General features: G+C 50.9%; 1 protein-coding gene and 1 pseudogene across 6 annotated transcripts in view; both read left to right on the forward strand.

Annotated features, from left to right (window-relative positions):
- The first annotated feature begins 1,090 nt into the window (after positions 1 to 1,090).
- Positions 1,091 to 14,896, forward strand: part of Arhgef7 (Rho guanine nucleotide exchange factor (GEF7)) — a 107,219-nt gene continuing 93,413 nt past the window's right edge. For 3 of the 6 annotated variants that reach the window (NM_001372321.1, NM_001372322.1, NM_001113517.2), the window contains exon 1: positions 1,148 to 1,506. In NM_001372321.1, coding sequence (NP_001359250.1) covers positions 1,342 to 1,506 — 165 coding nt within the window. In that variant the 5' untranslated portion in view covers positions 1,148 to 1,341. Of the gene's footprint in view, positions 1,507 to 14,896 lie in introns of all 6 variants that reach the window. The other 3 variants (XM_006508844.3, XM_030243676.1, XM_030243677.1) reach the window with 2 other exon arrangements.
- Positions 11,711 to 12,453, forward strand: Gm18991 (predicted gene, 18991; annotated as a pseudogene).

Below are 14,896 nucleotides of genomic sequence, written 5' to 3' on the forward strand. Positions count from 1 at the left end.
CAAAAAGTGAGGCTTGGGTCTGTCGGTGGTAAAGACACCGTAATTGCAGCAGTGGTTGGTTAGGGCTGGCTAGCGCTGCTCTGAAGGCAGCTGCCACCACAGAGAAGCTGGCCCTCAACAAACTTCACACTATTTTAATGCTTTGTTTGTGTCTGGAACAGAAATGTAGTCATTTAGCCAGAAGATGCTATTAAACGCAATCGATGGTGGTGATGGAAGCACCTGGAGAATGCAGAGAAGAGAGTCGAACCTGTGATCATTTTTTTGTTTTGTTTTTGTTTTTTGTTTTTAATTGACAGCATCGCATGGCTTCTAGCCTTGAGCAGTTACTGGATGAACGTGCGTGCCTGGCCCAGGGGAAAGGTCTCCTGGGACACTGCAAGCTTTATTTTAAACTGTCGAGGAGTGCCAGCCAGCAGGGAAAGCATAGGACCAGTGGCGGGAGTAAGTGGAAATATGTGTCGATTGACGGTGAGCCCTCACCTACTCCCCCCTTCCCCCAAGGCTCCTGTCACACATCCTTTGCGCTGGAAGAGGACGCCCAAGTTCTGGGCCTAAGCGTGGACAGCACGCTTTCCAGCGGACACCCACCCGAGGTTGCGATGTGCTCTTGATCGCTGGACACGTCACCGTCAATTTCACAAGGAGTCATGCAAGGCTTCTGGCTACTAAGGTCGTCCGCGCCCGCCGCCCCCCATCTCCGCTCCCGCCCCCCGCCTCCAGTGGCCTTGCAGCCAGCCGCTTAGCATCGCGCCCGCGTTCCCGACGCTCGTTCCTGCCCGAGTGAGACCCATCTGGTCACAGATCTAACGAGCATGTGCGTGCCATCCCCGCCGGCTGGCGAGGTGGCGAAGAGACGCCCGCGCCCCGCAGTCGGCGGGCTAGCTCAAGAGAGCATTCTGGGAAGCGCTTACTAATCGCGCGCCGCCCTACCCACAAAGGCGCGCAGCCCCGGGGCGCGCGGGCGGCGCAGGTGAGCGGGGGGCGCGCCAGCTGTCGTGCGCCGGGGCTGGCGCGGGGTGCGCGCGGGCGGCCGCCGCGTCTTTCTTCTCCGGTGATGTCATCGGGCGACGGCGGCCGCGGCCGGGGGGCGGCGGCGGGGGCGGTGCCGGGCGCCCGCAGGTTCCTGCGCCGCTAATGAAAAGGCACTTGACAGCGGGCCAGGGCGCGCGCGAGCCCGCGGAGCGGAGCGGGACCTGCTGGGCCGGCCGGGCCAATCGCCGGCGCGCGGCCGCCCATGGGCGCGGAGGCGGCGGGGGCGCGGGTGGCCGCGGCCCGGGCCGCTCCGAGGTGATCGCGCGCGGCGCCCCCTCTGTGCGCGCAGCCCGAGCCGCCGCAGCGATGAATTCTGCCGAGCAGACCGTTACGTGGCTCATCACCCTGGGCGTGCTGGAGTCGCCCAAGAAAACCATCTCGGACCCTGAGGTCTTCTTGCAGGCGTCGCTCAAGGACGGGGTGGTCCTATGCCGGCTGCTGGAGCGCCTGCTGCCCGGGACCATCGAGAAAGTAAGTGGCCATGGCACGGTCTTCGGGTGGGTCCCCGGCCCGGGCGGGCGGCGGGCGGCGGGGCGCGCGGGAGCACCTGGCGCGCGCCGGCTCGGGGCCCGCGCGCCCTCCTTTGTGCGCGGACCCGGCGGCGCGCAAGGCGCGGGGACCGGCGGCGGGAGTTCGGGGCGCCATTGTGTGCGGGGCGCCGGGAAGGGGACCCGCCCTGAGAGCACAGACAGCGGAGGGGGCCGCGGTGACGCTCGGGGCCGGCTCGGGGTCACGAGAAGGAGAGTTGGCTGTGCCGGCGGCGGTGGGGTTCTGCTCCACCCTAACGTGAAGTTGGGAGGTCGGCTTCGCCCCTCGCCGACACCGATCGGAAAACCTCGTCTCTGTGCCGCGCAGCTTTCTGCGATGGCTTTGTTTGAACGGTTTCGTCGCTGCCTTTGCAGTCTGACTCTTGCGTTGAATGGACCGGTGGCTGGGCATGTTTAAAGGATGCATCAAAAGCCAAGGGAGGGCCGAGCTGTGAAATGACTTACTGCCTTCCCCATCAAGGGATTCTTCACTCAGCCAAGCCTGCAGAACAGCGCACACAGGGTGCTGAAGCCCGATTTCTTTGGGGATGGGTCAGAATTTTTATCCTCACTGCCTGCTAGATTTGGAGCTGTCTGCCTGCTGCTGCTGGCTGCTGGCTCCCTGGCTCTGCAGTGTGAACCTTGACCACCGCTCTGGGTGACCAAAGTTTGTTTTCGTTTGTAAGCTCACAGAGCGGGCCGGGTCAGGGGTTGGGAGCACTTCTAAGAACAACCATGTTTTATAGGTCAAAAAATAATAAAGTCCTGTGTTCAAGATTATGCCAATACACAGTTTACAAGAAAACTTAAGATCCTTAGTAATTTAAAAGGTGTTAAGTACAGAAATGGAAGTGTCCCATAATTAGGAAGAAGTAACACTTCTTAATGGAGTACACACACACACACACACACACACACACACACATGCACATACACACAGACAGGCCCTAGGCAGGACACTCTGTTAATGCATATTAAGTGACCTGAAAAAGCAGAAATTCTAATTGTATTCATAAATTGGCATGCTGCAGTGTCAGAAAACATTTACCATGAGTTCCACATGCGTACCACAGGTTTTAGGTGTTTTCTTGAACATTGTATTGAAAACGACATGCATCTTAGAAGGACTAACTGATGTGGGAAACACTGTTTATAAGTGGGGCAGATCAATAAAGTTACAATTTTAAGATGCAACGACTGAAGAGAGCAGGGTGTGACTTGCCAGACACTGAGAAAACCCGGCTGTCCCCTGGCCATTGGTGATAATAAAAGACAGACGTCTGAGTGAGACACATGCTAAGGTTCTTAAAGATAACCCTGTTCTGTTTCTGAGGCAAAGCTGTAAAAAGATTCCTGTGCTATGTCAATGGACATGTTCCCATCCATGAACACGTCACGTGACATGTTTGCAGCGTTGATGTGGTCAGGCAAACTTCAAAAATTCATATTCTATTTTAAATTCTAGAAAGATCCCGTGAGGAAGTTGCAGCGCCTCTTTCATCTCTGACACAACACAGAGAGAGATGAATAAAAAGGGCTAGCCTCTGGCAGCTAGATTGGTCTCAAACATTCTGAAACTACAGTCGAGTGGAAATCTCTTGGGTCGGTGTTGTTTTAACTCTCTTTTTGAAGGCTGATGACCCTGTACAGATAGTCCCTGGCTCTTGAGTGAGGGGTATTTGTGGGGAGTAAACCATCAGCCACTGTCTGAAATTCTGGATTCCACGAGTTTGCATCTGCCATGAAGTCATCCGCACTTGGCAATGAATGCCTGCATGGAATCACATTTGTCTTGAAGCACATGTGTGGGGCAGCTTTTGCTTCCGTGCTGGAATGCCAGAGGGAGACCCTCTCTCCTTAAAAAGGAAATGCCTGGAAACAGAGCTGAACTTATGTGCGGCACGTGAAGGGTCTTAGCTGGACCCATTGCTACGTGGGCATGCTGACACTGGAGGGTTGTGAGCAGCGTAGGACTTCCCTTTCTCAAGTTCATGAGTTTAAAATGGAGTCCAGGCCTGGGAATGAGTGCCGAAGGAAGGCTTCCCATGTGTCTTTTATTAAGAGCACGTCCTGTTGTGTTTCACAACTGGGTTGGCTAGCGGGGACGGGACATTCCTTGAGCTCCAGCTCAGGCAAAGAAAATGGTGGGTTAGGGTCCCTTTCCTGAAGCCTCTGTGTTTACTTCTCTTTGGAGGCGAGAGGAGTGAGCTACAGACTGGTGGTAAGGGGTTCTGCTAACTGCTGCCTGCTGCCTGCCACGGCTCTTGGTTGCAGGAAAGAGGGAGGCTGGGATTGGCAAGTTTCCCCAGCTCTGGGGATCAAACTTTTGCCCTTTGATTGTTCTCTGAAGAGTCAGGCCTGAGCTGGTCCCATCCTGTTCCCTCCCTTTTCTGATCCCAAACCTGTCTTAGCCATCGGGTCCCTGAGCCTTGGCAGCACCATCCTTAGTAAACTCCTGCTTCAGACACTTCTAGGTTATTTTGTCCAAAGGAGGCACACCCTAGATGCAGGAATTTTAGAGGATAGAAAACCACCAAGCATAATCTGTGCTAAAATGCTGTTTTAATTTTACTCGTGGACGCAGTGTACAAAGTTGCTTAATTTCCCTAAAAGCCTCCAGGAACTTTGTTCCTACTGTGTGTCCCTGAATGGGTCAGGGAAGCTGTGTGCAGTCCACATGGCATTCTCTGTGGGAGAACTGGGGTCACCAGGATTTGGGAGTGTAACTGAAACCAGGGGTCCCTCCCCACCATATATGCATTTGTTTCGTGGTCTGGTGGCCAGAAATTCGTGACCAAGGTATGGCATGTGCTTCCTACATATGCTGGGACACTTGCCACTTGCCCAGGCCTTTCTCATACGCTCAGGGATCCCTAAGTTTGTGGAAGCACACCTGTGAAGCACACCTGTGTTATATGAAGTTCTCACTGTGGGCAAATCCGTTCTGTCCAAATCCACCGTACGTCCTCTACCTGGTATGAGGGCATCTCCCCAATTACCTCCCGAGTGACCATCACCAGGTAAAACCACATTCTGAGGTCCTGGGGGGCTGGGCCCCCCCATGTGTGAATTTTGTGGAGCGTAATCCAACCACAGCTGATCTCAATCAACTTTTAAGAACTTTCTTAACCTACTTGACATTGTGGGAGCCAACTTTTGGCATTTTTTAAAATTATCTAAAACAAATTTTAAATTTAAATATACTCTAATCATATTCTTTCTCTCCTCCAAGTCTTTCTAGATGCTCACCCCCAACTTTAAAATCTTTCTCTAAAAACAAAACAAACAACCAGCACGACAGCCTCAGTGCCCTCCCCCCAATGCATTAAGAAAGAAAAATTAAACAATGCCCCAAAGGGAGGAACCCCACCACCTGTAACCAATTAAAAGCCCACAATAAAACTGCGGAGTCCTCTATGTTGGTCAACTACTCCTGAACTTGAAGCCTACCCTGAGTGGTTGATATACCCAGTGTCACTCCATTGGAGAAAACTGATTTTCCTTCTCCCGGGGGCTGGGGGGGGGAAATAAATGGCAGCTCAGTTGTTAACCTTTACTTTAGTAGCTAGGTTTTCTTTTTCATTAATTAATTACCCTAGTTGCTAGGTTTTCATTAATCCATTCATTCATTTAAAATATTTAAAGCAAAACCAAATATAATAAGATGAAGCAAAAGCCATCACATCAAAGCCGGACAAGACAAATCATCAGAAGGAGAGCCCCATGCCAGAGACCCACCCATCGCCGGCACTCAGGAGCCCCATGGAGATGGAACTGAAGGCTCTAATATCGAAGGAGAGAAAGGACCTGGTGTGGGCGGCACAGGCCCTGTGCATGGTGCCCCAGTCGCCCTGAGTTCATTTGCGCTTCGCTCATGTTGATCTAGAGGACCTTGTTTTCTGGTGTCCTCCATTCCCGGTCTTCCCCACCTCTTCGGCGTCATCTTCAGGGTTCCCTGAGCCCTGAGAGGGAGAGGGACTTGATGGAGACAGCCCATTTAGACATGAGTGTTCCAAAGTCTTTGCATAATGTCTGCATGAGGGTCTCTATTTGTTCCCTTCTGCTGCAGGAGGAAGCTTCTCTAGTGTTGGTTGAACAAGGTGTTCATCTATGAATATAACACAAACATCATTAGGTATCATTTTATCTATTGCTGCATTTCCCCCCCCCCCTTTTTTTTAGATCAGTATTATTTGGTTTTGCCCTAGGTCCCTGGGCTACCTAGTCTCAGGTTCTTGGAAACCTAAATAGTGTCCGGTTTGAGTTCCATCACATGGAGTGGGTCTTAAATAAGATCAGTTATTGGTTGGTTATACATATAAGCTTTGTGCCACCATTGCCCTAGTGTATCTTGCAGGCAGTGCACAATTGTAGGGAGAGGGTTTGTGGCTGGCTTGTTTATATCTCTTGTTTATATATTGATATACACCGGGTATATCAACCGCTCAGGGAAGGCTTCAAGCATAGCCTGAATATATCAATATATCAGGAATAGCATGCAGAGTACTTCATGTACCAAAAACTCTGGGACTTAGGGGGTGAAGGCTTTATGTAGGCACTAGCTCAACATCTTAAATAGCAGGTTCTTCTCAAGGGGTTAGAACAAGAGAAAGCATAGCTAAATGCTAGAACAGTGTGAGGCAGAAGGACAGATCTTGTTGGGTAAGATGGACAGCTGGGTGGTCTGGACTGACCTTCCTGACATGTGACTTGGGCTGTGTGCGCTTCATGTCCCTCCAGCAGCCATGGGAACCTTTCAAAAGTCTGCTATCTCACTTGATGCAAGACCTACTTTTGGGTCAGTCTTGCAGCTGATGGGAAGAGATAGGATAGTTCCCTTGGGATAGGACGAGAAAGAGTCTCCATGCTATGGGGGCAGACAATAGAAATGGCACTCAGGAGCGGCACTCCCTCTGGGCCTGACCACTGAGCAGCACACACTCAGTGGTGGCTGTGGTGACAGTGTTAATGACTTGATCACTCAGAGCAGGTTGTGTAGGACGAGGATCACAGAAGCTCTCATGAAGATGGGGAGCATAGTGGCTCTTGTGAAGGCATGCCAGTTCATTTGGGAAGAGTTAGAAAACAGACTTCATCCAGACCATCATTAACGAGAGCCTAAGCACAAGTCAGCCTAGAGTAGAGTCTTTCATGCTGAACTTTGCAATAGTTCACTTTGTTTCCTTTAAAAACGCGTGACTTCAGGGTGCTGCCTTAGCCTAGAGCCAGCAACTATAGCGGGTGGTTTTGGGTTTCAGGCCTGGAGATGAGTGAACTGGAAGTGCCCTGTTGTCTTATACAGAAACCCAACCCAAACCAAAACACTTAAATTCAGTTTAATTCAGGAACTCGGAAGAGATTTCCTGAGGGCCAGACTGAACGCTGTCGTGTCTATGTCGGCATATGCACATGTATACCCACCCACAGGTGAACGGACAGCCACATGGCATGCTCACATACACAAAGCCATGTGCACCCTTGCTGATGTGCATGTACATACCCTCAGATGCACGAAAAGATGTTCTCACACAGGTACACACAGAAGCACATACACAGATTACATGTTTATGTGTACAAAGGCGCATGCACGCTCACTAGCATGCAAGTCCACCCACATGGATGCTTATATGCACGTGCAAACTCAGCACACACAGCAGCACACATGAATGTATATGTACAAAGGTATGTGCGTGTTCTCACTAGATGTGTGTACGTCCATGTAGATGCACACATACATGTGCACACACATGTACAGGTGAGCACACAGCAGCACACTCATGTACACATATGCACACATGCATAAAGGTGCATGCGTGCTCACTAGGTGTGTATACACTGATGTGGACACATACACATGTGTGCACACAGCCAGTTTGGGACAATAGGATGGGAATCATGGCTACTGGTGTCCTCGGGGATATTGCTGAGAGCTCTTAGCCTGGGACCAGCACGTGCTGCCCTGGCAAGATCCTTCCGTCCATCATTAGAAATAACCAGATCCTTCCCGATGCCCTCTGCCTGCAAGAACTGCCCAACTTTCATTAAGACTAAGAAAGCACCAGTCTATAATCACAGTGTCTTGCTTCCTTCCTCAGCGCACCTTGTGAGAGGCTCACTTTGTAGAAGGGGACACTGGCATAGCAGACATCTTCCCCCAAGTCTCCTAGCTTTGAAGGAGAAGGGAGAATCTAAGAGGAGGTCAATCCTCACCGCCTTCAGGAACTTGCAACCCAGATTGGAACACCATTGAGTGGCTTGGGCCTGACCTCAGGATTAGGTAATGTGGCACTGTCCCCATTCATCTAGGAGCCAGGGGAGGGGAGGACAATGTTGCAGGCCTACAGAAGGGCTGTGGCAGCAGTGGCCGGCATCATGGCTTCTTCTGCGGTTTGCATGCAGCCCTGGTCAGATGGTGGAGGTGCCCTGCTGGGTGCATCCTTCGGATGTACCTCCTCTGCAGCTGGCCTGGGTCAGCCCTCTCAGGATCTCTTTCCTATGGGTACCAGGAGGATGGGCATCACAGCAGAGCAGAAAGTAGACTTTGCTCTGGAGTCTGAGCCTCACTGTGGATCCCAGAGCACGCACACTGTGTCGGTGGCTACCGAGATTCTGTACCAAGACATGTGGTGTGCACATGGGTGTGAGCCCCAGAGCGGAAGCTGGAGTGACGTGAGAGTGAGCAGTTTATTTTCTCACATACAGCTGGTCCCTGTGGATTACAGTGTGGGGCTGGGTGGGGCCTTGTGTCCTTTGATGCTCTTAGCTTCTGAAGATCGAGACTGCCCTGTGTCTGTCATTTACCTGGAGGTGAGGGCTCGCTGTGCCTCTGTGTATGAAACTCTGCCACACGAAAGCCAGATACTGCTGGTCCCCCAGGTCTCTCGTCCCTTCCTGGAGATCTTCCAGGAGACATGGTTCCTGCAGGTCTTCCAGGGCCAGGGACACTTGGATTCATGGTGCAGACCTTTGCTGTGTGACTTTAGGTCCCCTGTCTGCCTTCATCACTGAGTGTCAGTGCACACAGCTCTTTCTGGCAGGAGTGGCCTTTGCGGGCAGCAGGGTGTCCCCAGGGTGGTGAGAAGACAATCTGGGTGCTGTGGAACTGCTGTTCTGTCCCCGAAGTCTCTCAAGGGACAGATTCTGTTAACCTTATTTTGGGGGGCGGAGGGGTGGGGCGGGGAAGTTGCCCCCCTCCTTTCCTGAACAGACAACTGTCATCTTGGGGAAGGGCACAAGGCTCAGCTCCAGGTCCTGTGCAGCTACAGGGTGCTCAGCTGCTGTGGTCCGGGCTTTCCTGGTCCAGCTTCGTGAAGGCTAAAGGTCATAAGGCATGGACAGAGGGGAAGCAGGCAGCTCCGCCCGTGCCACAGAGAGAGGGCTCTGGGCTGCTGTGGCCTCCTGCCGTCCAGTCAGCTCAGGAGACTTTGTGCTTTCAGCCTTTGCCCTGAGCTTCTGTGGCTCCCTCAGCCAGGCTGATGATGCTCATCTACTCTGCCGCGTGCGTGCGGTCCCGCAGCCAGAGTAGTGAATGTTCACACAGAACACGGGCAGAGCCCCTCCCAAATGTACGTGTTAGTCAATCCAGGGGTGGGGTGGGGGGAGGTGGCTCCGAGGGCAACGTGCCTGCCGTGCACAAAGGAGGACCCAGGTTCTGATCTGCAGCCCAACAGTGAAAACTGGGCATGGTGGCACTTCACAGTAATCCAAGGTCTGAATGGGGGATGGAGACAGGAGGACCCCTGGAGAGGCAGGTGGACTTCTGAGTTCGAGGCTAGCCTGGTCTACAGAGTGAGTTCCAGGACAGCTAGGGCTACACAGAGAAATTCTGTCTTGAAAAAACAAAACAAAAACAAACAAACAAGGAGGACCCCTGGAGGGGCCCTAGGTCAACCAATGAGTCCCACAGTCAATGAGAAACCCTGTCACAAAAATAATGACGGAGGAGGAAGACACCCATTGTTGACCTCTGACTGACCTCCTCGTGCATATGTGTTCCTGTACACACACACACACACACACACACACACACACACACAGAGAGAGAGAGAGAGAGAGAGAACATCATAGGAGACCTGCTGTGGTCTTATATGTAGAGTGTTGGAGCCCTCCGTGTCAAGGATGCAGAAGTCCTGCAGCCCAGATGTCTCCCTTACACAGTCAGGTTATCTGAGGGTTGGCACAGAGGATGGTGTACATTGTGAATTTCAGTTTCAGGAGAACTGCTCACACTAGAGTCTAAGTAAATGGCACCCACAGGACCATTCTTAGACGTGGCTCCTGTGTAAAGATCTGGGAGGACATCAGGTCGGGACTCCAAGTAAGGAAGGGTGTGGGGGATTCAGGAAATGACCCCAAGTCTCCAGCCTCGCTGCCATCACACCTTTTAATTTTAATTATTTGTTATTGAAAATAGATTATTCTCTCATACAATATACCCCAACCACAGTTTAGCCTCTCCTCTCTTCTTAGACTCCACTCCACCTCTCCTCTCCCCCAGATCCACCTCACCCCACCTCCGTTTCCTCTTCAGAAAAGAACAGGCCTCCAAGAGACAACAGCCAAACAGGACAAAACATGACACAGTGAGACAGAGCAAAAACTTCCTGTGGGGACTGGACATAGGGACTGTACATGGGGACTGGACATGGGGACTGGACAAGGAAGCCCAATAAGAGGAAGAGCGTCTCAAGAGCAGGCAAAGAGAGAAACACCCACTCCTGCTGTCAGGAGTTCCAGATTTTGTACGCCAAGACAACTTTACTTAGGTCAAGAGGCGGAGCTGGCTTCTTCATTCGAACATGAGCTGCTCTAGATGGGACCTGGCCAGTGGGAGGGCAATGACATCTGCTGCTGGCTCTTAGCCTGTCTGTCTTAGGGCTGTGCTCATTCACTCTCCAGACACTCTGGTCCACTGAGAAGACAAGCCCAGGACGGTGGCTGAGGGCTAGGGTCACACAGAGAAGATCCCAACAGTCCTCACCTGGGCCATCCCAGACCGGTCAGTCAGAGCTGGAACATACCTCTCTCTACCACTCAGCCAGAGTGGACACCTGCGGGTGGGCAAGGCTGTCAAGACTACCTGTGAGCTGCGGGCTGGGGAAGTTGGTGAGATACTTTCCCACCATGCCTGAAGCCCTGGGGTCCATCCTCAGCATCCCATAAAACAGGGTGTGGGATGCCTTAGTTTCAGCAGGAGGAAGGTGAGGCAGGAGGCTCAGAAACTCAAGGTCACCCTCAGCCACACAGTAAGTGTGAAGCCTGCTTATGCTGCTGCAGCTCCTTTCTAAAAAAAATAGAATGAATGAATGAACGAATGAATGAAAGTTAATAAAAAACAACCCGTTTGGTTAGGAGTACAGATTTTCAGAAAACACCCATTGCCTTTTAAACACATGGCTTAAGAGTGACTTTGTCAGTCACTTTGAGTAAGAATGTCACAATAATTGTGACAGAAGAGGAGGGAGGGGACTGGGAAGCATGCTTCAGATTGGACTGCCTGTGCTGCAGGCTCACAGGAGGAGGGAGAGGCTCAGGACACTTCATCCCGGCTGCCCTGATTTCTCCTGAGCCGTCTCCCTGTGGTGTTGAAGAGCTTGCTTTACTTAAGATCTGTGATGTATAATTAATCTCAGGAACACCACTGCTGGTCATGGACTTTTCCCACACAGAAACATGCTTTCTGGGTACAGTCATTTGAAACAGGCTTTATTGCAGCACGTGGCCAAAGTGATAGACTCACGTCAAAGGATGAACTTCCAGACCATGTCACAGAGGACACATTGTTCCTGCACGGGAGAATGGGATTAGCATCTTCAGACACTATCAGCTGCTGGCAAGTGCATGGGTGAGTTTATCCACAGACTCGGCCACGCTGAGGCGGCTCTCTCAGGAGCAACCACAGCTTCACCATCACTGGCTCTTGGCCATGAGGTGATGCTTGGGGTGGTACCAAGCTGCCCAGCATGCGACATGGTCTCCTGTTGTCTGATGGGGCTTCTGCTTGAAGAGACTAAAACTTACCCCAAAGGAAAGAACAAGGGTGAGAAAGACCAGAATGGCTGCATGAAGTAAGATCATGGGCCAGCGAGACAGACATCAAGAGGTTTTTGGCATCTGGGAGGTCTTGGATGGCTGCTCCTTGGCTGTCACCACATCATGAATATATTGAATTGCACCATAAATGATATGGATATCATTTGGAGACTACCATGAGAAAAATAGAAATTCAGAAGGCTTATGAATGTTCAAAAAAAAGGCAGAACAAAACACAAAACAACAATAACAACAAAACCAGATGAAAAAGACTATTAAGATGCACGAAAAGAGAAACACCAAGCAGAAGGATGATGGGAAATCTCCACAGGGAGCACTTCCTGTCTATCTGCTGGACGGAGAGGGGCCGTCGAGAGTAAAAGTACTTTCCAACAGGATTAAGCAGAATCGAGAAGAGAAAACAGGAAAATTCGAGGTCCCTCTACCGGAAGTTCACGCCCAGGGAGAATCAGGAATATTAAAAGTTCTTCAAATGGGAAAAAGAAGAAAGAAGGCATGGAAGAGGATGGTTACTAAAGTCTGCTCTGTTGGTGATGGTTTGACACAAGAACCACCTAAGTACGAAAGGTTCATTAGGCCAATGGGCCTGTGTTTCCAAAAATCCATGTCACACACCCTGAGCTGAAAGCCACCCTTGGCCTGTCAATACGTGGTGTGAACAAGAATCTATCATCCCCATTATATACAACTCTGGTGCGATGACCAAAGATACAGTTACTGAGAGAATGTGATTGAGTTGGGCCTTGCAACACTAGGAGGCACTGTGACTTGGGGAAAGTGTGCCCAAGTTACCCACAATCCTGAAAACAATGGGTGCATAAATGCAGTCTTGCTGGTTTGACAGTGACATCATTCAAGTCATCCCACTCACTCCCAAAGACCACACACCGTCTCTGTGCTCTTTCTGAACCACCAAGTGGCCTTACCTTATGTGCAGTCGTCAAGAAGTGTTTATTAGGTTGCCCAGTTTAAAAAAAAAAAGCAGAAAGGAAATCATGAAATATAAAAGTCCTATAGAAGAACAAACATCCAGAAGCTACATCTGATGGAGAACAAAGGAGAGAAGGCACAGCCAGCGGCATGGGCATCGAGGCAGAGCCCACTGGTGGGGAGGGCTCAGCAGTGGACGTTGCTGCAGGAGGGAAGCTCTGACAGTGGATTCTGTTCCTTTGCCAGTAAATTCTACAGCTCAGACAAAGTACACACATCCCTTGGAAAGCACAAACGTCTAAAGCTTACTCAAGAGGAAGCCAATAACGCAAATAGTCCTACACCTAGTCTAGAGATCAGGTTTGGAGAGGAAAAGACCTCCCATAAAGAAAATTCCAGGCGAGATAATTTCCCTAGATTTTACCAAATGTTTAGGGGAAAATAAAGCCAGTTCTTCATAAAGTCTTCTAAAACTTCTAAAGGTAGAGACTATTTCCTACATTATCCTAAGCAGTGAACCTATGCCAAGGGCAAACTTGACAAAGATATTGTAAGAAGAGCTATCACCAACCTGTGACCTTCACGAACTTAGGGGTAAAGCTTAAATGAGTCTAGCAGGGGCTGGAGAGATGGTGCAGTAGTTAAGAGCACTGGTTGTAACTGTAGTCCCAGGAATCTGGTGCTTCCTTCTAGTCTCTGTAGGCATTGCATGCACATGGTGCACATACATGCAGGCAAAACACTATGTTTGTTAGCATTATGTAAAAATGGTACCATTCTTTACCAAGAGGGACCAGTCTTGAGAATCACGTTGGTTTCTCAGTTGGAAGCCCATCAATATAATTGTGTCAGTAGATGCAGAAAAGCATCCAGGATCATCCATCATCTTCCTGAGACATCCTTACAGCCACTCAGGTGAGGAAGAAAGGTCACCTGACCTGCTGAAGGGGCTGCTGTGGAACCCACAGCCACTGGTGTAAACAGGAGTGAGATAGAGCATCCCCTAAGATCAGAAGCAAGACTGGGATGCAACTGTCTCCCCCTCTGCTTAACCTTGCCCTGAATGTCTGAGAAGAAAAGAAACCTAAGTACCCATCTGGAAAGGAAGGTAAGATGTCCTTTCTACGTAGACACCACACCACGCAATTGTCTATAAGGAAAATTTAATGTGTAAAGATCCATCCTCATCGATACTGCCCATGGATGCCACAGTAAGTGTCACAGAACAGTTTCTGTCACCTGCTTCTGTGGGGGGAATGGGACTTTGACACATCACACTGGCTGCTCCGTACCTTTGAATCTCCTTGTGAATGAAGAAGACATGCATAGTTTCAAAGTCCGAGATGACTGATGTATTTACATTTATGGTGGGGGATGGGAGTTACTACAGAGAGGCTCCCTGTTCATTTGTGTCTTTCTCACCAGATCTTGTCTGGGTGTTCACTATGTTCCAAGAGCTGTGGGAGTGAAGAAATGGTGTGAGCTAGCTATGCTATGAAGGAGCTGTGTGCTCAGAAAACAGGAGACAGATTTCCAAATACGCACAACAGCAGGACCTGGCTGACCCTTGGCAGATGGGTCCAAGGGTGGCTTAGGGAAGGCTCTAGCCTCACAGTGAGCCCTGGCAGATGGTGGCTATGTGGAGCAAGGGACACATGCACTAGATAGAGGCCCTGCTTGGCCAGGGGTGACCTGGTTCCCTAGACCTGTGCTGGATGGTCCAGGCCTGCAGCAAAATATTCTCTGAGGGATATAAAGGGAAGACAGCAGAGGGCCTGGTGGGCAAGGAGTTCGAGAGGCTTTGAGCCATGATTGGCTAAGTGTTCAGAAAACAGTACTCCAGTCATAGGGTAGAAAACACAGGGAGCTGTTAGACCTGAGGTGGGGGGCTGCCAAGAGATGAAGATGGGGTGGGGTGAGAGTGACTTCAGGGAAGATGGTAGTGGCCTTGATGCAGGCTAGCTGGGGATGGCCGTTCCAGTCCCCACTGATCTGTGGAAGCTCAGCAGGACGAGCCATGTGAGCCCTGGTTGCTTGGTGGAAGTCATGAGTGTGGTCTGGAGCATTTGGTAGCAGTGTCTGTGGAGCTGTGGACATCTGGGCGATAATGGTCAGTTATAAACTTGGGCGTCACAGTTTAGAGACAAGGCATGGAGCTGTCGCAGGTGAGGGGTGGGGGTGGGGCATTGTATACTGCAGGTGTGGAAAGGCCTGAGGCCATGATGGAAATGAATGACAGCCAGACAGTGCCTGGGAGACCAGGAGACCAAGGAACATGCAGAGTAGTGCGGGGATGTTGAGGTGTGTCACCAGAAGATTCATCATCAAGAGGGAAGGATGCCCCACCTGTG

Source organism: Mus musculus, chromosome 8 (genome assembly GCF_000001635.26).
Source record: "Mus musculus strain C57BL/6J chromosome 8, GRCm38.p6 C57BL/6J".
Lineage (NCBI taxonomy): Eukaryota > Metazoa > Chordata > Mammalia > Rodentia > Muridae > Mus > Mus musculus.